This window comes from Aquarana catesbeiana, linkage group LG10 (genome assembly GCF_042186555.1).
Source record: "Aquarana catesbeiana isolate 2022-GZ linkage group LG10, ASM4218655v1, whole genome shotgun sequence".
Lineage (NCBI taxonomy): Eukaryota > Metazoa > Chordata > Amphibia > Anura > Ranidae > Aquarana > Aquarana catesbeiana.
This window is the reverse complement of record NC_133333.1, coordinates 56,494,138-56,518,559: the sequence shown is the minus strand read 5'-3', so window position 1 is coordinate 56,518,559 and position 24,422 is coordinate 56,494,138. Positions and strand designations below refer to the sequence as shown.

The 24,422-nt window shown below is 44.8% G+C and overlaps 1 protein-coding gene across 10 annotated transcripts in view; it reads left to right on the top strand.

Annotated features, from left to right (window-relative positions):
- LOC141110703 (galactoside alpha-(1,2)-fucosyltransferase 2-like) overlaps positions 1-24,422 on the top strand; it is a 341,918-nt gene that overhangs the window by 194,878 nt on the left and 122,618 nt on the right. The window contains exon 3 of one of the 10 annotated variants that reach the window (XM_073602220.1): positions 16,804-16,861. The exons of the other annotated variants lie outside the window; for them this stretch is intronic. Coding sequence (XP_073458321.1) covers positions 16,804-16,861 — 58 coding nt within the window. The remainder of the gene's footprint in view (positions 1-16,803; positions 16,862-24,422) is intronic. 10 annotated transcript variants of the gene reach the window in all.

Genomic DNA, 24,422 nt, shown 5'->3' with positions numbered 1-24,422 from the left:
GTAAATAGGCTGAGGAAACATGTCTCATGTTCTGGGGGTGTGGTCTAGCCCCCCCACACACATAACAATTGGTCTTATTGTGTTTCCCTGCACTATACCTCATCCACTCGAGCCACAAGCTGACATCTGAGAACCCGGTTTCTGCAGTCATAGTATCCTCAAAGGTAGGGTCTGCCATGGCTACCATGTCCTTTAATGTCTGTATATGGGGCCTCAGGGGGTTTGAGCTAGATGTGGATTGGGGAACTCCCCACTCTGGGGTATTGAACATATCTTTCAGTTGGAAAGGCTTTCTAAAATCGGGATACCCACTTCCCCCACCATGGGCCCAGAACATAGGTCCCACTGTCTCCTGGACTAGTATTCTCAATGGTCAGCCTGAACTCTTTGGTGTAAGGCTGATCTGTGTGTTTGTTGATTGTCATTCTATCTAAGAGTGACTTCCCATTATTATCCTTTCTATTTTGGGCATTTTCAGGTTTGTACCCCCAGTGTTCCAACCCACTGCTCCCCAGGAATCACAGTTGTTACCCCAATAGGAATCAGTAACGCATACATACACAGTCATGGGCCTTACTGCTTCATTCCAGGACTGGATCTTGTACATAGTACCTGGAATTATCTGTTCATAAGAGGATATAAAAGTGGCAACATGTGTATTGGATGAGTTATACCAGAATTGGGTTAAACCTTCATTTTGTTTGATGGCTACCTCTTGTGCCTGAGCAATGATTACAATGAAAAGGATATACAAGATCATGATTTGGTCCCCTCGGTCTTTTCCTCAGGTACAGGGACTTTCTTGCAGTGGGAGGCGTGCGTCCACGTGTTCTTCCCAGCCACTTTGACTGATGTGGCAGTTGTTAGGAGAACCTGGAAATCATATCTGGGTTCAAGAGTGTGTGTCACGAAAAGGTTTACCCGTTGGTGGCGCTATCGGTCTCTTGGATCGCAGTACCAGTGTCCACCAGCAGGTGTCTTCCAACACCTAGGACCTGTAGTAAGAGGACTCACCTGCTGGTGGCACTGTTGCATCCTTGGGCCGTAGTACCGGTGTCCACCAGCGGGTGTACTCCGGCAGTGTGGAGCAGACAGCACCCTCTGCGCTCAGGTGTAACATGAGGTCAATTATTGCAGCCTTATAAATACCCGACAAGCCCTCACATGCTTGCCTTGGTATCTCTCTCCCTGTGCCCTGATCTTGCTGCCTGTATCTTGACCTTGAGCCTGCATCTGTCCTGACCTGACCTGATCCGATCCCTATCCTGAGCCCATTCTGTACTTGTCCCTCCGGTTTCCTGGTTTCCCTGGATCCCTGCCCTGCAGCCTATCCATCCATCCTCTCCCTGTCCTGTTGGTTCCCCGTCCTTTCCCATCTGACTGACCTCCTTGTGTATGACCTCGGCCCGGCTTTTGTTATGATTACGCTATTTCCCATCCATTTGTATATACCATTTGTTTGTGGGTCTGTGGTTGGTTTGCACTGTATATATTTCACTTATTTGTCACCCATTTAATAAACACCATTATTTTTTCACTTATCTGTGTTTCTGGTTCCTTCTGTGCAGTCCACACAGTCTGGTCATCTAAATTCCCTGACAGTGTGCTTTCTCACAAACTTCTTTATCAGGACCCAGTCACCAGGAACCAGCTTGTGCGTTCCTGTATCCAGCTCAGGATCTGGAATGGAAGAAAACACTTGCGAATGGATACGGGTTAATTCTCGAGATAAAGCAGTCACATAATCAGTCAATACATCAGATTGGAGCTGCAATTGCTGTGGGAAATAACAACCCAGTCTGGTGGCTGAACCAAACAATATCTCATAGTGTGACAGACCATGGTTTCCCCTTGGAGTGTACCTAACACTGAATAAGGCAATGAGTAGGCTGTCTGGCCAACTCATTCCCGTTTCCTGAGACATTTTTAGCATTCTAGATTTTATTGTGCCATTCAATCTCTCCACCTTCCCACTGCTCTGAGGATGGTATGGGGTGTGGAAAGATAGTGTGACCCCTAAAGCTTCCCATATTTCCTTGAAATATGTGAAATTCCGTGAAAGTCTGCCCCTGATCGCTCTCTATGACCTCTGGGACACCATATCTGCACATTATTTCCATTAAAAGTCTTTTAATCGTGGTCTTGCATATTTAATGCGTATGCATATCGGGCACTCTTTGTCATCTGGATGTGGTCGATCTGTATCCTTCGGAAGGGGTACTGGGCTTTTGCTAGATGCTTCAAAGGTACCTTCTCTGTTCTTCCAGGATTGCACTTAGCACAGATGGTGAACGACTTGCACTCACTTGTTGGTGAGTGGAGTGATCCCTGGAGCCAAGTAGTATTTGTTGATCAGGGCGTTCATCAAGGTTTATGACAGATGAGAGGCACCGTGGGCCCACTGTACAACTGCAGGAAACATTGATCGTGGCAGACACGGTCTCTTGTTTAATTCCATGATTCCTTCAACTTCTGTGGCTCCTTTTTTGATCCACACTTCTTTTTCTTCTTTGTCAGCTGCCTTCTGTTGCTCCTTGAGGTGAGTCCTGTTTACAGGAGGGTTTTGTAGAATCATGGTGGTTTGTACAGTCTCTTCAGGGGTATCTATTGGGTCATCCAGGATAGGTGCATTCACTCCGCTGACCACTTCTTGCGTCCCATCTGTAGCTTGTTTCGCAGCGGTATCTGCCAGGTGATTGCCTCGTGCTTCTTGGGAAACCAGCTTGCTGTGCACCTTTATCTTAAGTATAGCCACTTGTGCTGGGAGGAGTAGGGCATTCATCAAGTCCTTGATGGCTGCACTGTGTTTTACAGGTGTTCCTGCTGCTGTCAGGAACCCTCTGGCTTTCCAGATGATCCCAAAATCGCAGGCCACACCAAGGGCATATCTTGAGTCTGTATAAATGTTGGCTCTTTTTCCTTCTGCACATTTGCATGCCATAGTTAGGGCCTGGAGTTCTGCTTCCTGGGCAGACATGGAGGAGGGTAATGCTCATGCTTGAAGAACTGTATCTTCGGTGGTGACTGCTTATCCTGTGTGGTACCATCCAGTGCTGTCTGCATACCTGGAACCATCTACAAAAATTGTCAAGTCAGGATTCTCAAGGGCTGTTTCACTGACTGTTGGTTGGTGTGATGTCTCCATCTTCATCACTTCGAAGCAGTCATGAGCGGTGAGATGAGGGTCATTCTCCAAAGAGGTTCACCCCTCGAGAAGAGGAAGCAGAGTGGATGGGTTAAGGGTATCACATCAGAGGATGGTGATGTTATCGGGGAGAAGCAAGGCACACTGGAGTCTGAGGTGCCTCTGCGAGGACAGGTGTTTGGGCTGTACTTGGTTTAGTATGGCAGTTATGTCATGAGGGGCAAGGAGAATCAAAGGATGACCCAATACGAGGTCAGCAGTCTTGTCCAAAAGGGCTTGGGCTGCAAAGATGGCTCTGAGGCAGGAGAGTCCTCCCCTGGCCACGGAGTCCAGTTGGCAGGAATAATAACCAATGGGTCTGAGCCTGTTGCCATGGGCCTGAGCCAAAACTCCTGTGGCATGTCCTTGTCTCTCTGAGACAAACAGTTTGAAAGTCTTTTTTATAGTCTGGGAGGCCCAAAGCAGGAGCTGTTGAGAGGTTGCATCAAGAGGGAGGCTTCTGGGATCCAAGAACGGCAGTAGGAGATTAATCCTAGGAAGGAGTGAGGGGGCTTTTGACCTTGAGGCAAAGGGATGGCCTTGATTGAAGCAACTCTTTCTTCAGTGAGATGTCGGGTGCCTTGGGAGATGCAGTGGCCTAGGAAAATCACCTTCTCTCTGCACCACTAGACTTTTTACTTCGAGGCCTTGCATCCTTGCTCAGCCAGGTAGTGGAGGAGGCTTTCAGAGAAGATTGAGGCGTCACCAAGGGTATCTGCACAAAGCAGGAGGTCATCTACATACTGGAGGAGTACAATGTGTGGGTGTAACTTCATCCAGGTGTCCAGAATGAGGGCCATTGCCTTGGCGAATTGGGAGGGGGAGTTCTGGGCACCTTGTGGCATAACAGTCCAGGTGTAGCGGGCAGATGACACAGGCTTGCCTGAATCCTAGCGGAGAAGGTCCATGTGATCCGGAGAGGGGCGGGGTGGTGGGCGAGGTGGGCAGTCATGTCCCTGGTACTGGGTGCTTTCATGTGGACCACGGTTGGGGCTTGGTTGACTGTGGGTGAATTTCCGGGGGCTTCGGCATTCCCTTCGGAAATGGCCGGGTCTTCTGCAGTTGTAGCAGGCATGTGGAGTTGGTACTGGTGGGCGCGGATACGGTGTGTCAGAGGCCATCATGAGAGGAGCTACTTTATTACTGCTCTGTGCAGATTCTAGGCCTTTTGCTACTAATAACAATGTCTCAAGATCCATTACTCTATACTCTGGGTGTGATAGGATCAAACCCTTTCGAATTGATTCTTTAAGACCTGAGACAAATGCGGCAGCTAACATGTGTCTATGTGCTTTGTTCAGTATGCTAAAACCCAAATCAGTAAACATTTGTGCTATTCTGTTGTGATATTTCTCAACAGATTTGCCTTTTTCTTGTGTGACCTCTTGTACACATATTGGCTTCAGGAGTTTTGGAGTGGAGATGTGAACCATCTCCATAGAGAATAATTGATTTTTTTCAAGCTACAAAACGCTCAGATGTGAATGGGGCCTAAATCACCAAACACTTGTGTGATTCTATTGCATATAATTATTAGCAACCTTAAATCACTTCCTCTTTCTTTATCAACCACAATTCATCTGGCATAACGTCCAGAATACATAACTTCCTCATTATTTATAATACTCTTAAAACTTGTATCTGGTTAAAAATCAATATTTTAAAATCCCCAATTATTGTTAATACAGCTTAAACACAATTAAAACCATTTGCACAAATATAGCACATTTGCTACATTTGCTGTTATTAGAAAAGAAGCACCTTTTAACTTCAATAATGCAAGGATAGGCAACTACAACTAAAACAGTCCTTAAAGTCAGACTCTGTCTGAAATAATCAAGACACCCTATACATAAATTGAAATGCTACATTGATTGCAACATGTTCCATCACTGGAAACATGTGGGTGGGTTTCGGTGTGGGCGGTTCAGGGGACGGTGGCATAGGGCGTGTTGTCACAGGGGGATGTGTCAGAGTGGGAGGTGTCGCCTGTGGCAGAGGGGCGGTAGACAAAGGGCAATGTCTACTACCTGGGGACCAGACGCCATTATAGGGCGGTGGCTGACTACTTAGCTTCCTCTTTTCTGGTTTTCTATACACATATACAATATGGCCATTTTGATTATTTTGATTAATTTCATGTTCTGTCCACACCCTTCTTCATGAATAGCTTTTGCAACTTTAAACCAAGCATCTGCTGCTCGTAGAAGCCCGTAATCTGACAACAGACCCTTTTTATGTTTCAAAATATTACGCCATTCATCTACCTGTAGCCCTCCGCCCAAATGCATATCAACCCCACACACTTTTGCCAATTTCTTTCCCTTTTTGACAGCACCCTCTCCTTCCCGCTCTAATACTAAGTCACAGGCCAAACTGCCTTCTTTGGGCCTCACTAACTTTTGCCCTATCATTTCGTTAGCTATTGAACAGTTTATGTGTCCGGGCTCAGGGTTTGTATGGCGGTTTTATGAAGGCGTCCTGGACTCAAGGGGGTCCGACAATCCCTATATCCGTCACCTGGTACCGGTTCAGACCATATCACAGTCTCAAGTTAACAAGGACAAGACAGATAAAGATAGAGTGAGAGAGAGGGAGAGAGAGAAAGGAACATCTACAGTGTTCAGCTGCCAAGCAAGCCTCCTTGCATGCGCCTTCCCAAAGCGTAGACCAGTCACAGCCCTGTCCACCCCCGAGGTGGCCACAGGTAGAGGAGCCGAGTAATATGTGACCACTTATTACTCTCAACAAGACATTTAACAAACAGATAAGGAGTACAACAGTTAATATTCAATGCACCACTTCAAATGTTATTCACATTTCCAAGAACCATGCCCAAATTCCTCACTCTGTCCTTTTCTTCCTTTTCAAACTTTTCTGGTTGTTGAGGTTGTAAGGGGCACCTTTTGGCTGCGTGTCTCCTCCTTCTAACTTCACTTTCTATAGCCTGTGGTGACTTGCCAACCTCAAGTTTAACTGGGTAATGCACATTTAATCTGAATACCAACACATGTGTGGTCTCTGCTAACAGGGGTTTATAACCAAGAGACTCAGTCTTATATCCTGGCTCTACTACTTCAACAAGACCCCAGCCTTCTTCATTTATGGCAATCAACAGTCCACAAACACACTTAGGACATGACATTACCACCAACAACAAGATGTGACCAACAACCAACGACAAGCAACAAGATGTGTGACAACCATAGAGAAATACAGGATTGTTCAGATCTCACGGCATCCCCACGCCACCGCTGGGCGTATTCCTGACGCCCCCTCCTGGTTTTCTCGTGCTTCACCGCACCCGTGCTTTACCGCACAATTATTTATTTCCCAGGAGGAGTTTAAACTACGTCAACTAATTTCATCCGTGACTATATAATCAATCCCTCATTCCCAACAGTCACCACAAAACACAAGATCGATCAACAAAACAGAACAGGACAAAACAGGCGGCAGATATAATTAGTATAGGTTCAAAGGCTATGGGCAAGATATATAGCTGTCTCTTTGCTGACCGTAGAGAGCCAATATAGACAGAGATTAGCTAATCACGGGTACGGGATAAACAGCAGACTAGATATGAAATATCAAAAGTGTCTTACCATTTTCAGAGGTGATCAGTCTCCATCCTGTGCCCCGTGTTGGCCTCGTCCCAGCCCCTTCTCGATCGGCTCCCTCCGGTACAGAGCCCACAGCCCCACGTGGGCACCAAAATGTTTTGAATTCAGAACAAAAGTCCGATATTATTATATCTACCGCTGATCAGATTGAATATTAAAGCATGCACGCTCTGAAGTGATTAAGCTGACTCTCAGTTCAGAATAGAAAACTTCTGTTTAATATTTCCGCCTCTCAAGACTTTTATACAATTCCATTAAAGATTAAGATACATCACCAAGACTGGTGCATACAAACCACAAATATAAAAATACATATAGTGATAAAACTTTAGCTGGGTGCTCATTTGAGGAAGTAGCTTTGTTCTTGCAGCATTTCTGCAGCATTTCTTGCTTCTTTTAATCCATTGATGTTATGTTGTTATATTCTAAATGTATTCTCGGAAGCAGGCGCAAACTTTTTGTTAACTGTTGCAGTCAGTCCAGTTCCTAAGCAAGGGAAGGGTGAGCTTTGCAGAATATCTGAATATGTATTAAGGCTTATTAAGCGTAGAAGTTGAGTTATATATATTAGGTATATAAAGCATGTATTGGAATAGACAGTTCACCATGATCACATTTCTTAATCACATCCATTACAGCCCCACAGTATAAAAGTATTCTTTTAATGGCAGCTATTTCCAGTGTGATTTCAGTGTGGAGAGAGATAGAACAGGGCTCTGTTCAGTGCTATTGGTTAGTTAGTGTGCTATACTGTGCTATTTTGCTTCAATTTTCAGTGTAGAATATTTGATTAGTTTCAGTCTAGGGATAGTGTGAGTGTAGTGAGGATGACCATCATTCAGCTTTGCATAGTGTGCAACTAGAGTAGAAACAGCTCAGATAGTTTCACTGTAGTGTAGTGAGACCGTGTCATTCATACATACATTAGTGTAGAGTAGGGACAGCTCAGATAGTTTCAGTGCAGTGTAGTGAGACCATGTCAGTAATCTTTACATTAGTGTATAGCTAGAGTAGGGACAGTTCAGATAGCGTCAGTGTAGCGATGGTTGAACACCGTCGTTACTGCCAGTTTAACGCCATTTACTTCTTTGTGCGTTACTGCCAGTTTAACGCCATATAGTTTTGTGTGCGTTACTGCCAGCTTAACACCACATAGTTTTGTGTGCATTACTGCCAGTTTAACGCCATATAGTTTTGTGTGCGTTACTGCCAGTTTAACGCCATATCGTTTTGTGTGTGTTACTGCCAGTTTAACGCCATATAGTTCTGTGTGCATTATTGCCAGTTTAATGCCATATAGTTTTGTGCGTCACTGTATGTTTGGCACATTACATTGCAGTATATTATAGTGTATCCATGGAATGTGTCTGTGTAGTGTGAATACTCAAATTTAAGTGCACCAAACATCACTTTACATTGATTAAAGTGCATCTAAGTATAGATTTCAACTTCTTCTTTACATTTGCTTATAAGCACTGCCCCCTCCCTTTCAATAATGTCTGGGAGGACAATAAGGAGAGGCAGACGTTCCCTTGGCACTGTAAGGGGGCCAGCAACAAATGTGTCCACAGGCAAAGGTGGACGTGGTAGTCAGTCCTCAGACAGGGCATAATTTCCTCTGTTTAGTGAGTTTAGTGTGCTATCCAGCCACAGCATGCAGAGGAGGTGGTGGACTGGCTTACTAAATCTTCCTCATCCTCCTCATCCTCTGTCATGCAAGCAGGGACAAGTGTGCAGTCCCCTGCAGTTGCCAGAGTGGATAAACCTGCCTCCTTGTCCACATCTATTCCTGCCATAGACCCAACATCAGGAGTCAGCTGAGTTATTTGACCACAGCATCAGCCACTTGCTCCTTGATGATGCCCAGCCATTACTGGATTCAGATGTTGGTTCTGAGGTTGAGGATGACAGGAACATGAGCCTAGTTAGAGGGAGGAACACTGGTAGACAAATTGGCATTCATGTTCCCCAAGTCGCAGAATATTGCCAAGTTGTCTCCAGTGGTAATAATGAAGATGGAGGAGATGGAGATGATGATGATGATGATGAGGTCACTGATGCGACTTGGGTGCCAGATAGAGCAGAGGAGGAAACTGAAGGTGAGACGGCACAACCCCAAGGAGGCCGACATCAAGAAAGAGTAGAGAGCAGCCACCCTATTCCATCATATTCTGCAGCTGTTATCTCCCGGCGCACTCCCCAAAGCTCAGCTGTCTGGGTCTTTTTCAGCACATCTGCAGCGGATCGCACTGTTGCTATCTGCAAACTGTGTCTCAGGCACATCAAACGTAGCAAAAACACCAACCATTTGGTTACCACATGCTTAACCACTTGAGCCCCGGACCATTATGCTGCCTAAGGACCAGAGGTCTTTTTCCAATTTGGCACTGCGTCACTTTAACTGCTAATTGCGCGGTCATGCAATGCTGTACCCAAACGAAATTTGCGTCCTTTTCTTCCCACAAATAGAGCTTTCTTTTGATGGTATTTGATCACCTCTGCAGTTTTTATTTTTTGCGCTATAAACGGAAAAAGACCGAAAATTTTGAAAAAAAATGATATTTTCTACTTTTTGTTATAAAAAAAATCCAATAAACTAAATTTTAGTCATACATTTAGGCCAAAATGTATTCGGCCACATGTCTTTGGTAAAAAAAATGTCAATAAGCATATATTGACCCCATTTTGGAAAGTAGACACCCCAAGCTATTTGCTGAGAGGCATGGTGAGTATTTTGCAGCTCTCATTTGTTTTTGAAAATGAAGAAAGACAAGAAAAAACTTTTTTTTTTTTCTTTTTTCAATTTTCAAAACTTTGTGACAAAAAGTGAGGTCTGCAAAATACTCACTATACCTCTCAGCAAATAGCTTTGGGTGTCTACTTTCCAAAATGGGGTCATTTGGGGGGGTTTTGTGCCACCTGGGCTTTCCATGGCCTCCGAAACTGTGATAGGCAGTGAAGAGTGAAATCAAAAATTCACGCCCTTAGAAAGCCTGAAGGCGGTGCTTGGTTTTCGGGGTCCCGTACGCGGCTAGGCTCCCAAAAAGTCTCACACATGTGGTATCCCCGTACTCAGGAGAAGCAGCAGAATGTATTTTGGGGTGTAATTTCACATATTCCCATGGCATGTTTGAGCAATATATCATTTAGTGACAACTTTGTGCAAAAAAAAAAAAATTGTCTCTTTCCCGCAACTTGTGTCACAATATAAAATATTCCATGGACTCGACATGCCTCTCAGCAAATAGCTTGGGGTGTCTACTTTCCAAAATGGGGTCATTTGGGGGGGGTTTGAACTGTCCTGGCATTTTATGCACAACATTTAGAAGCTTATGTCACACATCACCCACACTTCTAACCACTTGAAGACAAAGCCCTTTCTGACACTCATTGTTTACATGAAAAAGTTATTTTTTTTTGCAAAAAAATTACTTTGAACCCCCAAACATTATATATTTTTTAAAGCAAATGCCCTACAGATTAAAATGGTGGGTGTTTCATTTTTTTTTCACACAGTATTTGCGCAGCGATTTTTCAAACGCATTTTTTGGGGAAAAAACACACTTTTTTAAATTTTAATGCACTAAAACACACTATATTGCCCAAATGTTTGATGAAATAAAAAAGATGATCTTAGGCCGAGTACATGGATACCAAACATGACATGCTTTAAAATTGCGCACAAACGTGCAGTGGCAACAAATTAAATACATTTTTAAAAGCCTTTAAAAGCCTTTACAGTTTACCACTTTAGATTTACAGAGGAGGTCTACTGCAAAAATTACTGCCCTCGATCTGACCTTCGCGGCGATACCTCACATGCATGGTGCAATTGCTGTTTACGTTTGACGACAGACCGCCGCTTGCGTTCGCCTTAGCGCGAGAGCAGGGGGTGACAGGGGTGCTTTTTTTTTTTTTTTTCTTATTTTTTTGCTTTTTTATCTTATTTTTAAACTGTTCCTTTCATTTTTTTTTTTTTTTAATCATTTTTATTGTTATCTCGGGGAATATCCCCTATGATAGCAATAGGTAGTGACAGGTACTCTTTTTTGAAAAAATTGGGGTCTATTAGACCCTAGATCTCTCCTCTGCCCTCAAAGCATCTGATGACACCAAGATCGGTGTGATAAAATGCTTCCCCAATTTCCCAATGGCGCTATTTACATCCGGCGAAATCTAAGTCATAAAATGCTCGTAGCTTCCGGTTTCTTAGGCCATAGAGATGTTTGGAGCCACTCTGGTCTCTGATCAGCTCTATGGTCAGCTGGCTGAATCACCGGCTGCATTCTCAGGTTCCCTGTTGAGACAGGAGAGCCAGAGAAAAACACGGAAGACGGTGGGGGGGGGGGGCAGTGTAAAAGCAGTCTAGAGGCTAATTAGCCACTAGGATTGCTTTTACATGAAAGCCAACCGCTGGCTGAAAAGAATGATACCAAGATGATACCTAAACCTGCAGGCATCATTCTGGTATAACCATTCAAAGTCGTGAATGGTGTACCTGAAGACAAAAAAATGGTTAACAATAAAGCACAGTAAACGGTAAAGTATAAAAAATTGCATACCTGAAAAGCAAACATGATAAAACATAATAACAATAAAACATTGCAGAATTGAATACAGTAAAAAAGAGCAGAACAAGAGAGAGAGAATAGAGAGAGAGAGAGAACAATAAAACGACAACTATTTTTTTTTATTTTATATATATATTTTTTTTTTTTACACTTTTTTTGTAACTAACTTTTATAACTGTAACCGGTTCCAGGTTCGGGTCTCTCAAAATGCGATGGCATCTTGGGAGACCCTGTGAAAGTGTGCCTAGTCTGTGCAATGCTGTACCCTACGCTAATACTCAACTAGTGAATGGTAGCGTTCAAAACATTCACCAATGCAAAGACCAGGATTGTCAGGACAGGAGGGACAATAATAGCGGGTGTCACGCCTATATCCGTGCTTGCTGCAGACACAACATCTTTTTTGGGGGGGTTCGTTGGGTAGGGGTACTCGGGAGGACATAAAGAAAATGCCTCTCATGCAGCCGACTGCATTTGGTTGGGGATGTGAATGGGGGAAGTACGGGCGCTGCAGAAGCGGTGGGTTCCCAATTAGGATTGACGAATGCAGCAGGAAGGGCACTATGGGCACGACGGGCCTGTGTTTGTCTTCTTGGTGGCAGCGGGACACTACTTGTGCTTGCCACCTCACCAGCTTGAACTGCACTTATGGGACTCGCCACGTCACCAAGTGTTACTGCAGTGCTGGTTTGACTACGACCGGGGTGTACTAGGCTGCTGGCGCTTGCCAGTTCAATAAAAAGCTACCAAAAAAACTGTTAGCGATCGCAGGGATCAGGCCTGACTCTGCGAACGCTGCAGTTATGCATTTAGTGTTTTGTAAGTGACAGTGATCGATCGATACTGCACTTGGGTGGGCTGGGCTGGGCCGGGCGGAGGGGCAAAATGCAGGTGCTAGCAGGTATCTGGGCTGATCCCGCTAACACTGCGTTTTTGGGAACCCTAAACTGCTGGGGACGCCAGTATAGATCTGATCGGATCAGATATTGAACCGTTCAGATACTATACCACTAAGGGAGGCGTATGCTGCGTGCGTGGGTGTTAGAGGTACTGGCGCCAATCTGACGCTGCTTGGGGCTGGTGCTTGCCAGTTCACCAAAATACTACCAAAAAAACTGTTAGCGATCGCAGGGATCAGGCCTGACTCTGCGAACGCTGCAGTTATGCATTTAGTGTTTTGTAAGTGTCAGTGATCGATCGATACTGCACTTGGGTGGGCTGGGCTGGGCCGGGCGGAGGGGCAAAACGCAGGTGCTAGCAGGTATCTGGGCTGATCCCGCTAACACTGCGTTTTTGGGAACCCTAAACTGCTGGGGACGCTAGTATAGATCTGATCGGATCAGATATTGATCCGTTCAGATACTATACCACTAAGGGAGCTGTACGGTGCGTGCGTGGGTGTTATCGCTACTGGCGCTAACCTGACGCTGCCTGGGGCTGGTGCTTGCCAGTTCACCAAAATGCTACCAAAAAAACTGTTAGCGATCGCACGGATCAGGCCTGACTCTGCGAACGCTGCAGTTATGCGTTTAGTGTTTTGTAAGTGACAGTGATCGATCGATACTGCACTTGGGCTGGGCCGGGCGGAGGGGCAAAACGCAGGTGCTAGCAGGTATCTGGGCTGATCCCGCTAACACTGTGTTTTTGGGAACCCTAAACTGCTGGGGACGCTAGTATAGATCTGATCGGATCAGATATTGATCCGATCAGATACTATACCACTAAGGGAGGCGTATGCTGCGTGCGTGGGTGTTAGCGCTAATCTGACGCTGCCTGGGGCGACGCATATCACCGCCGGGCGATCAGGGGGCTAAACCTTTATTCGGTAATAAACGGCGGGTGCCCTGACACTATAAAAAATAAACAAACTAACCAGCGTCACCCGTAACACTTATACGGTGATCAGTGGTGAAAGGGTTAACTAGGGGGCCATCAAGGGGTTAAAACATTTATTAGATAGTATATGGGGGTCCCTGTCGCTATAAAACGCTGACGGCGAACCTAAATATTTAGGTCCCTAACTAGCGTCACCAGCAACACTAATACAGCGATCAGAAAAATGATCGCTTAGCGACACTGGTGACAGGGGGTGATCAAGGGGTTAAAACTTTATTAGGGGGGGTTAGGGGGGTATCCTAGACCTACAGGGGGGTAATACTAACTGTCCCAACACTGTAACTGTCACAAACTGACACCAATGCAGTAATCAAAAAAAAAAAAAAAAAAACTGCTGGTGTCAGTTTGTGACAGGGGGGGGGGTGATTGGGGGGGATCGGGGGGCGATCGGGGGGGGGGATCGGGGTGTTTAGTGTGCCTGGCATGTTCTACTGTGTGTGTAGTGTTGTGCACTCACATACCTGTCTTCTCTCCTCGGGCCGGAACGGAAATTACCGAGCCGAGGAGAGATGACATCATTTCCTTTGCTGCTGTTTAGCATACAGCAGCAAAGGAATGATGTGATTGGCCGGCGGCGATCGCGAGGGGGGGGCCACGAACGGATGGCCTCCCCCTCATCTCCGATCGCCGTGGGACAGAAGACGACCGCCTCGGGAACCGGGGGGGGGTCTGATCGGACCCCCCACCCGCGGAAGGCAAATCACGTATATGTACGTGATTTTGCCTGTCCGTGCCACCTTGCCGACGTAAATCGGCGTGAGGCGGTCGTCAAGTGGTTAACAAGGCATTTAACATCCAACCACTCAGCCCATTGGCAAGATCACCTAAAAGCCACACAAAAGGGGCACAAATATGTCCCTCCTCCTTACCCACTTCAGTCTGCCCCTGCAATACCGAGTCATTACCTCTCAGAATTCTCCACTGACATGATGGCATAGCATAGGGTGTCCCAGGTCCTAGCAGCGCATCTGCCAGGAGCACACCACCAGCTGTAGACTGTAGCCGGCAAATTTCTCTGCCCCATCTGCTGCAGCGGAAAAAAAAATGCAGTCCCTGCCACCCACATGCCCAGCGTCTGAATGCAAGCTTGTCAAAGCTGTTGGCTCTCCAACTTCTGTCTTTCAGCCTGGTGGATTCTGCCCCCTTCCGTGAATTTGCACAATGTGCAGTACCACAATGGCAGGCTCCCAGTCACTACTACTTTTCACGTAAGGCCGTTCAATATCTCTACCATCACATGGAAGGGAAAGTTCTGGCATCATTGGGCAAGGCAGTTAGCTGTAAAATCCACCTTACTGCTGACACGTGGTCCAGCAAGCATGGGCAGGGAGAATATATTTTGTTCACAGCACACTGGGTAATGCTGCTTGCAACTCGAATGGATGCAGGACAGGGCTCGGTGCTGCAGCTTGTTGTGCCCCCAGGTCTCCATACAGCTGGTGGTGAGGATGCCAGACCTGTGAGCTCTACCCCCTCGCTTTTTTTTTTGGCCGTCAAGTTTTTGTTTTTTTACATTCACCTGTCAGTGGGGAACGTCGCTGACAGCTGAGGACTCATTGGTTGTTAAGGACGCGGTGGCCGGCTTTACGGCCCCTTGCTTAGCAACCAGCTATATACTGTGAAAATAAAAAACGCAACACTTAGATCTTAATCAGCAGCATATGCTGACAATAGGCAAATGCCCAATAGCCAATGCCACATGAGCATGGTTGTACCATAATATTAATACCTCAAATGTAAAACATTATGGAGTGGAATGAAAATAATCAAACATTAGTAATTGTATTTTCTAGGTATGATTGTGCTCAGCTCCGTAGCGTAGTAGTGTGCCCTGCTACCTTCAAAGGTTCAAGTCATGGGTTTGAATCCCACTGATGGTATCACCTCCTGAAAACTTGCATTACACCATTATTACCCAATGCACTTTATTCCATAATTTTAACCCTTCAAATGCATGCAATGGTATGTAATTATTCAATAATATGATAGGGTGGCATTTCAAAAATCAAGGAAATGGAAAAAATCTGGTATGGACTTTAAGGGGAACCCCATGCCAAAATTGAAAAAAAAAATGACGTGGGGTCCCCCCCAAAATCCATTCTAGAGCCTTATCCGAGCAAGCAGCCTGGAGGTTAGGAAAAGGGGGGGGGGGGGCGAGCGAGTGCCCCCCCCTCCTGAACCATACCAGGCCACGTGCCCTCAACATGGGGAGGGTGCTTTGGGGTCCCCCTCAAAGGACCTTGTTCTTATATTAATGGGGACAAGAGCATCATCCCGACAACCCTAGCCATTGGTTGTCAGGGTCTGCGGGCGGAGGGGTTATCGGGATCTGGAAGCCCCTTTAACAAGGGGGGCCCCAGGTCCCAGCCCCCCATGTGAATGAATATGGGATACATCATACCCCTACCCATTCACCAAAAAAAATAGTGTAGTGTGACAAAAGACAATAGCCAGTTTTTGACAATTCCTTTATTAAAAATGTCTTCTTCCCTGCTTCTTCCTTCGGTCTTCCTTCCCCGCTTCTTCTCCTGATCTTCTCCTTGTTCATTCGGTCTTCCTCTGGCTTCTTCTCCTCCGCTTCTTCTTCCAGTCTTCTTCTTTCTACACCGCCACTCCCATAACCGACCAGCTGAAGATCCAAAAATGACCCTCCTCGGATGCTGCAGCCAGCTGATCTGTCCACTTTCATGGCGCACATGTCATATATAACTATGGGGCGTGGTCACTGGAAGGTGTCAACCGGAGACCCCTCCCCCTTATGACATCACGGACCAATGATGCCCGGGTGGGGAAATCACAAGGGGCGGGGTCTCTGAATGACGTCATCCACTCCATCGCATCATTGGAGGAGGTTCATTTTTTAAATCTTTAGCGGGAGCGGCGACTGAAGAAGACCCGAGGACTAAGCAGGGGAAGAAGAAGCCGGAGGAAGATCGGAGGAAAATGGAGAAGACCAGAGGAAAAAGGAGAAAGAAGTGGGGAAGAAGACATTTTTAATAAAGGAATTGTCAAAAACTGGGTAAAATCATCTTTTGTCATATTACACTACTTTTTTGGGTGAATGGGTAGGAGTACGATGTACCCCATACTCATTCACATGGGGGGGCGGGATCTTTGGGTCCCCTTGTTAAAGGGGGCTTCTAGATTCCGATAAACCCACACCCGCGGAGCCCGACAACCACAGCCTAGGGTTGTCGGGAAGAGACCCTTGTCCCCATCAACATGGGATAAGGTGCTTTCGGGGGACCCCAAAGCACCCTCCCATGTTGAGAGCATGTGGCCTGGTAAGGTTCAGGAGGGGGGGCGCATACTAGCTCATTATGCCTTTGTCTTTTTTTGGGGGGGGGGGAATTTTTTAAAAGGGTTTACAACCACTTTAATGATTTATTAAAGGTCACCAAAGGTCACGCAGCCCCTCTACAACAGCCAAAAGACACAAAACTGGTTTCGTTGGTTAGTGCTACATTTGTGCTGTTTAAATTTCCGTTCTATCTTTTATAGTTTTTGTGTTATTAATGATCTATTACAGGTCACCAAGGGTCACTCAGCCCCCCTACAACAGCCAAAAGACGCAACTGGTCTCATTGGTTAGTGCTACTGGTTTTTGATGGTTTGTGCTGCTAAAATTTTTATTTGTGCTTTTATGGTTTTTAACCACTTCAATACTGGGCACTTATATACCTTCCTGCCCTGACCAATTTTCAGCTTTTAGCGCTGTCGCACTTTGAATGACAATTGCGCAGTCATGCTACACTGTACCCAAACAAAATTTTTATCATTTTGTTCCCACAAATAGAGCTTTCTTTTGGTGGTATTTGATCACCTCTGGGATTTTTATTTTCCGCTAAACAAATTAAAAAAAGATCGAAAATTTTGAAAAAAAATCGTTTTTTTTTTTGTTTTGTTTCTGTTACAAAACTTTGTAAATAAGTAATTTTTCTCCTTCACTGATGGGGCTGCACTGACAGGCACTGATAAGGCAGCACTGATTGACACCAATGAGGTGGCACTGATGAGGTGGCACTGATGGGCACTGAAAGGCAGCACGGATGGGCACTGAAAGGCAGCACAGATGGGCACTGATAGGCGGCACAGATGGGCACTGATAGGTGGCACAGATGGGCACTGATAGGCGGCATGAATGGGCATTGATAGGCAGCACAGATGAGCACTGATAGGTGACACAGATGGGCACTGATAGGTGGCACTGTAAACTAATAAATGTTACTGATGGATGCCAATCAGTGCCAAACAATAATGGCTGCCAATCAGTGATGCCCTGATTGGCATCCATTGTGGGCACTGATTGGCATCCCTGGTGGTCTAGGGTGGCATACCAGGTGGTGACTAGTGGTGGCATCCCTGGTGGTCCTAGTGATGTCCCTGGTGGTCCAGTGTGGGCAACCTGGGGGGGCTGCGCTGATAATCGATCAGCACAGACCCCCCCTGTCAGGGGAGCAGCCGATCGGCTCTCCTCTACTCGTGTCTGACAGACGCGAGTGAGGAAAAGCTGATCACCGGCTCTTCCTGTTTACACTGTGATCAGCCATGATTGGACAGGGCTGATCACGTGGTAAAGAGTCTCCATCAGAGACTCTTTACCTAGATCGGTGTTGCGGAGTGTCAGGCTGACACCCCGTAACAACGATCGCCGCAATGCGCGCCCCCCGGAGGCGCGCATCGGCTTGATATCCTGCTGGACATCATATGACGTCTGGTCAGGTTATTGAAGGTTATTATCACCGTTATTTTGCTATATGGCGGGCGGCAAGTGGTTAAGTGATAACAGTTTTTTTTTTTTTATCAAACCCCACCCACTTTGCCTCCCTACAATTAGCTCAAATAAAAACTCAAGTGTCTTTCTTTAGTGCTATATTTGTGCCGTTTAAATTTCCTTTCTATCTTTTATTGTTTTGCATTATTAATGATTTATTAAAGGTCACCAAAGGACACTCAGCCCCCGCCCCCTACAAGACCCAAATGACACAAAACTGGTCTTGTTGGTTAGTGCTACCTTTGTGCTGGTTTATGCTGCTAAAATTTTTATTTGTGCTGTTATGGTTTTTAAGTTATAACAGTTTTTTTTTTATCAAACCCCACCCACTTTGCCCCCCCCCCCCCCCCCCCATACAATCAGCACAAATAAAAACTCAAGTGTATTTCTTTAGTGCTATGTTTGTGCTGTTTTGTGCCGCAAAAATTTACATTTGTGCTGCTTTTTTTTAACGATATTAGCAATTGTTTTTGCCAAAAGACACATAAGCTTCCAGGTTTTATTGTCGAAGCTTAATTAAACAAGCCAAAGTTAGAAGCTGATTGGTTATTATGCAAAGCTGCACCAAATTCTGTGTGCTCCAGTTGTAGTAAATCTCCTCCTGAGTCTCTTGAAATGGTGCCGTGTAACTGGAACATTTGAAGTGTATGACTGAGAAGAAACAATTACATACCTTTGCTGGATGTCGGATTTTGTGAACATTAATTAAAGAATTCACCTTTCTCTAAGAATGCCAATGCCATAAAGATAATCATATATTATCTGGGGGAATTCTCTTGTTATAGGAACTTGTGTTTGGAGGAGAGTGAAGAGATATCAGTAAACCGTTTTGGGCTCTCTAGCTGCACTGGTTATTCAGGCTCTTGCAGGCTGGCTGCTGCCCAGTGTTTCAGAGGGGTGATGAGCTGGGTGGTGATTTTCACACTCTGTGGTGCTGCCCCTGGATGACTTGGGATTTTGAGTCCCTGTGACAGGAACTTGGGAAGCCCCAGCAAGATTACCATAAAAAGCCACTGTGAGGCCCCAGAGTTGAGTTTCCCTAGTGGCCTGTGTGGAGAGGAGAAATCTTTGATAAAATGGCAGACATCCCACTGCCCTGGACTGAAGACATCTAGTGATCTGTACCCCAAAGGGTTTGCTGCTCTCCAGAAAGTAAACCTGTGCTACATGCTCACAGGAGTTAAAATAGTGTAATTACTCATGCTGGATGGCAGATGTGTACATTGTTCTGCAACTGTACTTTAGTTGTTGGTCAAAAAACAGAAGAGGATGGTATATCTTGCCCATTGTCTACCTGAAGAAATGCATGCCACCTGTTAACCTCTGCACCCTGAATTAAAAATGTTGTGGTCACGACATGTTTACCACCCTGTTTGGCTGTATTGTTAAAATTCTGGGGGTGACCAGAGGGCAGTAAAACCGCATCCAAGCCATCTGTTTTTACCACTCCCGGCTACACGTCTGAAAAAGCCACGTGAAAATACATTTTACAAAGTGAATCGTCTATTCCTTTACCAAATAAATATGGCACATAGACTTGGATAAAGAAGCACTAGAGCACAACCATTGTGTAGCACTACAAAGCTGAAAGCAGATCCTGGGTATGTTAATGAGCATATATGTACATTTTATGTTTTCAAATTTTACATTCCATTAAAAGCAATTTCAAACATAAACACATATTGATAGGATTATTTAAATCTAGCTGACTTTTCTAAATTACGGATTAAATGATTAAACTGCATTCTTGTTGTGTAATTACATATTCTAAGATGGTTCAAAATATATCTGTCCTATGTGTAACTGAAATCAATAAATAATTACCTTAATGAATTTTCATTAATATAATAATTTATTAGCCACTTGATGTCCACAGGCCCCTTAAAAAAATATGATTACAAATGTAACCCACTGCCAGTGACCTACCTATCTAAAGGTATCCCTAAAGTGACACTAAGGCTCCGTTCATTGATGTGAATCGGATGCGTTTTGAACCGAATTTGATTTTCTATGGAGCTGATTCACATATGTGTGGTGCAATGGCAGTGCGAATTCTCAGTACGGTAAATCAGTACATACATATTAAAAGGGGAAAACACAAATACATATGTGCAAAGCAATGGGAGATCACTGAAAAGTGAATGAAAGTTCAATAAGAACCAAGTCCAACTTGGTCTGCTGAAATGTCCACACTAAGAACCAAACTGGTAGAAATGGGATCAAAATCTGGGGTACAAGGCAACTAGAAGAACCAAGGCTGATGTCAAATCACCCGGGATAGTGCATGCTCCACCTGGGGTAAGGGATTAGTACTCTTACCGGAGACTCTGGACCCACGTGCCATTGGCATCGAGTCAACCAAGCTTAGAGGAAGGGAACCTGAGCCAATAGTCCCAATGATGCACACCAAGATCCCGTCCAATGGATATTCAAACATAGGAGTCATAAGAAAAAACGCCTCCACATGGTGTAGGTCAAAAGGTGGATTCATTTTAAAAATAGTACCGACATCGTGAAAATGTGTACAAATAAAATGTGATTACAGATTCACACACAATATGAAGAGCTAGGCTAGCAAACCCGACATGTTTTGTTCCACTGGACCTCAACTGGGGTATTAGCCCTCTCTTCCACATTGTGCATATATATAGACAATAAATCATTGATAAGCCAATTAATCCAACATTCGGAACGGGACCCAAAAATCTGTCCCTTTTAGGAACTTTCCAGTGTTTATTAAAAATGTCCCTAATTTGCCTGTATTTGGAAGCAGAATGTTGTCAAAAATGGCCACCTAAACTTGGTGTCATGTATAGGTTTAGGGCGGTCTACTATAAATGTATTCCTATCTATGACAGAGGCCTTAGTGATTTCCTCATCCAGATCCATAGGTCTATAACTTTTCTCCATAAATCTTTTCTTCAAAACCTGAGACTGAAGGTTAAAATCCATTAGGTTGGTACAATTAAGTCGCAGTCATAAAAATTGACTGCGTGGGACTGACTTTAACCATTGACTGTGATGACAACTGTCTACCGGGGTGTACCCATTCCAATCAGTAGGTTTAACCGCTTGCCGACCGTCTCGCGCTGATATATACGTCGGCAGAAGGGCACATACAGGCAGATTAACGTACCTGTACGTTGCCCTTTAAGAAGCGGTTTGCGGGCGCGCGCGCCCGCCCGCCGCGACCCCAGTGAGTGTGATCGTGGGTCACGTGCACTCGATGTCCGCTGGGATACCTGCGATCATCTCATGGAGAGGAAGAATGGGGAAATGCTGATGTAAACAAGCATTTCCCCATTCTGCCTAGTGACAGGACACTGATCACAGCTCCCTGTAATCGGGAGCGGTGATCAGTGTCGTGTCACACATAGCCCCTCCCCCCCACAGTTAGAATCACTCCCTAGGACACACTTAACCCCTACCACCTAGTGGTTAACCCCTTCACTGCCAGTCACATTTACACAGTAATCGCACTGATCGCTGTATAAATGTGAATGGTCCCAAAATAGCGCCAAAAGTGTCCGATCTGTCCACCATAATGTCGCAGTCATGATAAAAATCACTGATTGATGCCATTACTAGTAAAAAAAAAAAATTATTAATAAAAATGCCATAAAACTATCCCTTATTTTGTAGACACTATAACTTTTGCGCAAACCAATCAATAAATGCTTATTGCGATTTTTTTTTTTACTAAAAATATGTAGAAAAATACGTATCGGCCTAAACTGAGGAAAAAAAATGTTTTTTTTTATATATTTTTTGGGGATATTTGTTATAGCAAAAAGTAAAAAATAATGAATTTTTTTCAAAATTGTCGCAATTTTTTTGTTTATAGCCCAAAAAATAAAAACCGCAGAGGTGATCAAATACCACCAAAAGAAAGCTCTATTTATAGGGAAAAAAGGACGTCAATTATGTTTGGGAGCCACGTCATAATTCCGTGCAATTGTCAGTTAAATTGACGCAGTGCCGAATCGCGGAAAACGATCTAGTCTTTGGCCAGCCAAATGGTCCGGGGCTTAAGTCTTAAATTCCAACCTATGTTCAACAACCAAAATCTCAAGGTCCAGAAAATGTATGGTAAAATGAGATACCTCTTTTGTTGTTATTGAGCAATGCCATAAATTCTCGCAAGGAATCAAGGTCTCCCTTCCTTTGTAAGTCATATTGGGGTTTATTTACTAAAGGCAACTCCACTTTGCACTACAATTGCACTGCAAGTGCACTTGTCAGTGCAGTCGCTGTAGATCACTGTAGATCTGAGGGGAAGCTCTGAAATGAGGGGAAGCTCTGCTGATTTTATCATCTAATCATGTGCAAGCAAAAATGCTGTTTTTTGTTTACCTTGCATGTCCCCCTTAGATCTACAGCGACTGCACTTCCAAGTTCCCTTGTAGTGCAAAGTGGATTTGCCTTTAGTAAATAACCCCCATTGTCTGTTTTTATTTTTTCCAAATTGAGGTTTGATTAATACTCAACTTGAGGCTTGGTGAACATGCTAATAGAGATGTTGGCGATGTTATTTCTGGTTAGGCCAGAGTGAGGCTTGGACGTCACGCATGGAGTTACGTGTTCAACGTCTCTCCGTTCATCGGCCCTCAGAGTGAGGCATGGAACGCTCTCGACTTGCCATGGGTGATGGTTTTGGAAGCTGGGAACAGAGCCACTCCATTCTGATTGTTTATTAGCTTATCAATGATTTATTGTCTCTATATATGCGCAATGTGGAAGAGCGGGCTAATACCCCAGTTGAAGCCCAGTGGGACGAAACGCGTTGGAGTTGCTAGCCTTGCTCTTCCTATTGCGTTTGAATCTGTGATCACATTTTATTTGTACACATCTTCACGATGTCCGTACTATTTTTTTAATAAATCCACCTTTTGACCTACACCATTTGGTGGCGTTTTTTTCTTCAAATGACCCCCCATGTTTGAATATCCATTGGACAGTATCTTGGTGTGACCTGCTTTGGCGTTCCAGTTCCCTTCCTCTAAGCTTGATTGACTCGCTGCCGCTGGCACATAGGTCAACAGTCTCTAGTAAGAGTACCCATCCCTTACCCCAGGTGGAGGACGCACTGTCCCGGGAGACTTGAGATCAGCCTTGGTTCTTCTAGTTGCTAGATATTGATCCCATTTCTACCAGTTTGGTTCTCCTATTGCTTTGCACATATGTATTTGTGTTTTCCCTTTTTAATTTGTATGTATTGATTTACCTTTGCACTGATGCACTTTACCTTTGGGTCACTGTTTATATGCCATTGTAATATGAGATACTGGTGATTTGGCAATGCAGTTCATTTTTTCACATATTTTGTTGCACCAGTTTATTTGAATCCAGTTTGTGACAGCAAACACTTATATACATTTGTCACACATGGTACATACATTTCGCTTTTATAGCGCTGCTTTTTTATTCATCCACGTTTTCAATTTTGTCACATTGTAGTGCTAGCTGCTGTATTTTCACCGTTGCATGGTAAGCACAGTAATTTCATTCGTTTTTATATAATAAGAACATAACATTAAATATATTGCAAAAGATGCACCGCATTACATGTCTGTTAACAATGTTCTGTATATATATCTGTATAGAGATGTGGTTGAGAGAATAGCCAGGGTTAAAAACATGAACAAACACAGACATTGTCCTCCACTCAGCACCAGGGGATAGCAAGGCCAGGGAGGCTGACCTGTTAGTCACTGGGGTAAGTCAGAGCCAAAGCAGAAAAGACAGTCTCAGGACACTGTTTAACCCCTGCTTGCCCATGCTATAGCCAAATGACGGCTACATGGACGTCCTCCCGTGTGCCCACTTTGGACTCAGCTGATAACAAATCGGGATAAAGGGCCAATCACAGCAACCCTTTACCATGTGATCAGCTGTGTACAATGACAGCTGATCACAGGATGTAAACACAAGCCGGTTATCGTCTTTTCCTGTCTCACGTTGACAGCATGAAGAGAGAAAAAAGAGCCGACAACCACCTTTTGTTTACATGAAATTTGTGAAATTTAGGTACCATTAGGGGTAACCCCGAGCAACTTGGGGTTGCATCGCAGGATTCAGGAAGAAGTTACTTACCTTATCCCCAGTATCCCGTGATGTACTCCCGCTGTGTCCGGTGGCAGGATCCTCGGCCCGATGCTCTGTGTTCCGTTCCCTGCGAGCGTTGCAACGCGTGGGGGGAGCTGAACCCGGCGGCAATTTCAAAAAGTATAAAACACAACACTCTCAATACATTGTAATTTTATTGGATTACATTACTGTATAAAATCATTTGACCTCAGTTTGTCCCCAGTGCTTTGTCCAGTGCCCTGCCTGCAGTTTTACTGTTCTTTCTGACATTCTTTCTGCCTGGAAAC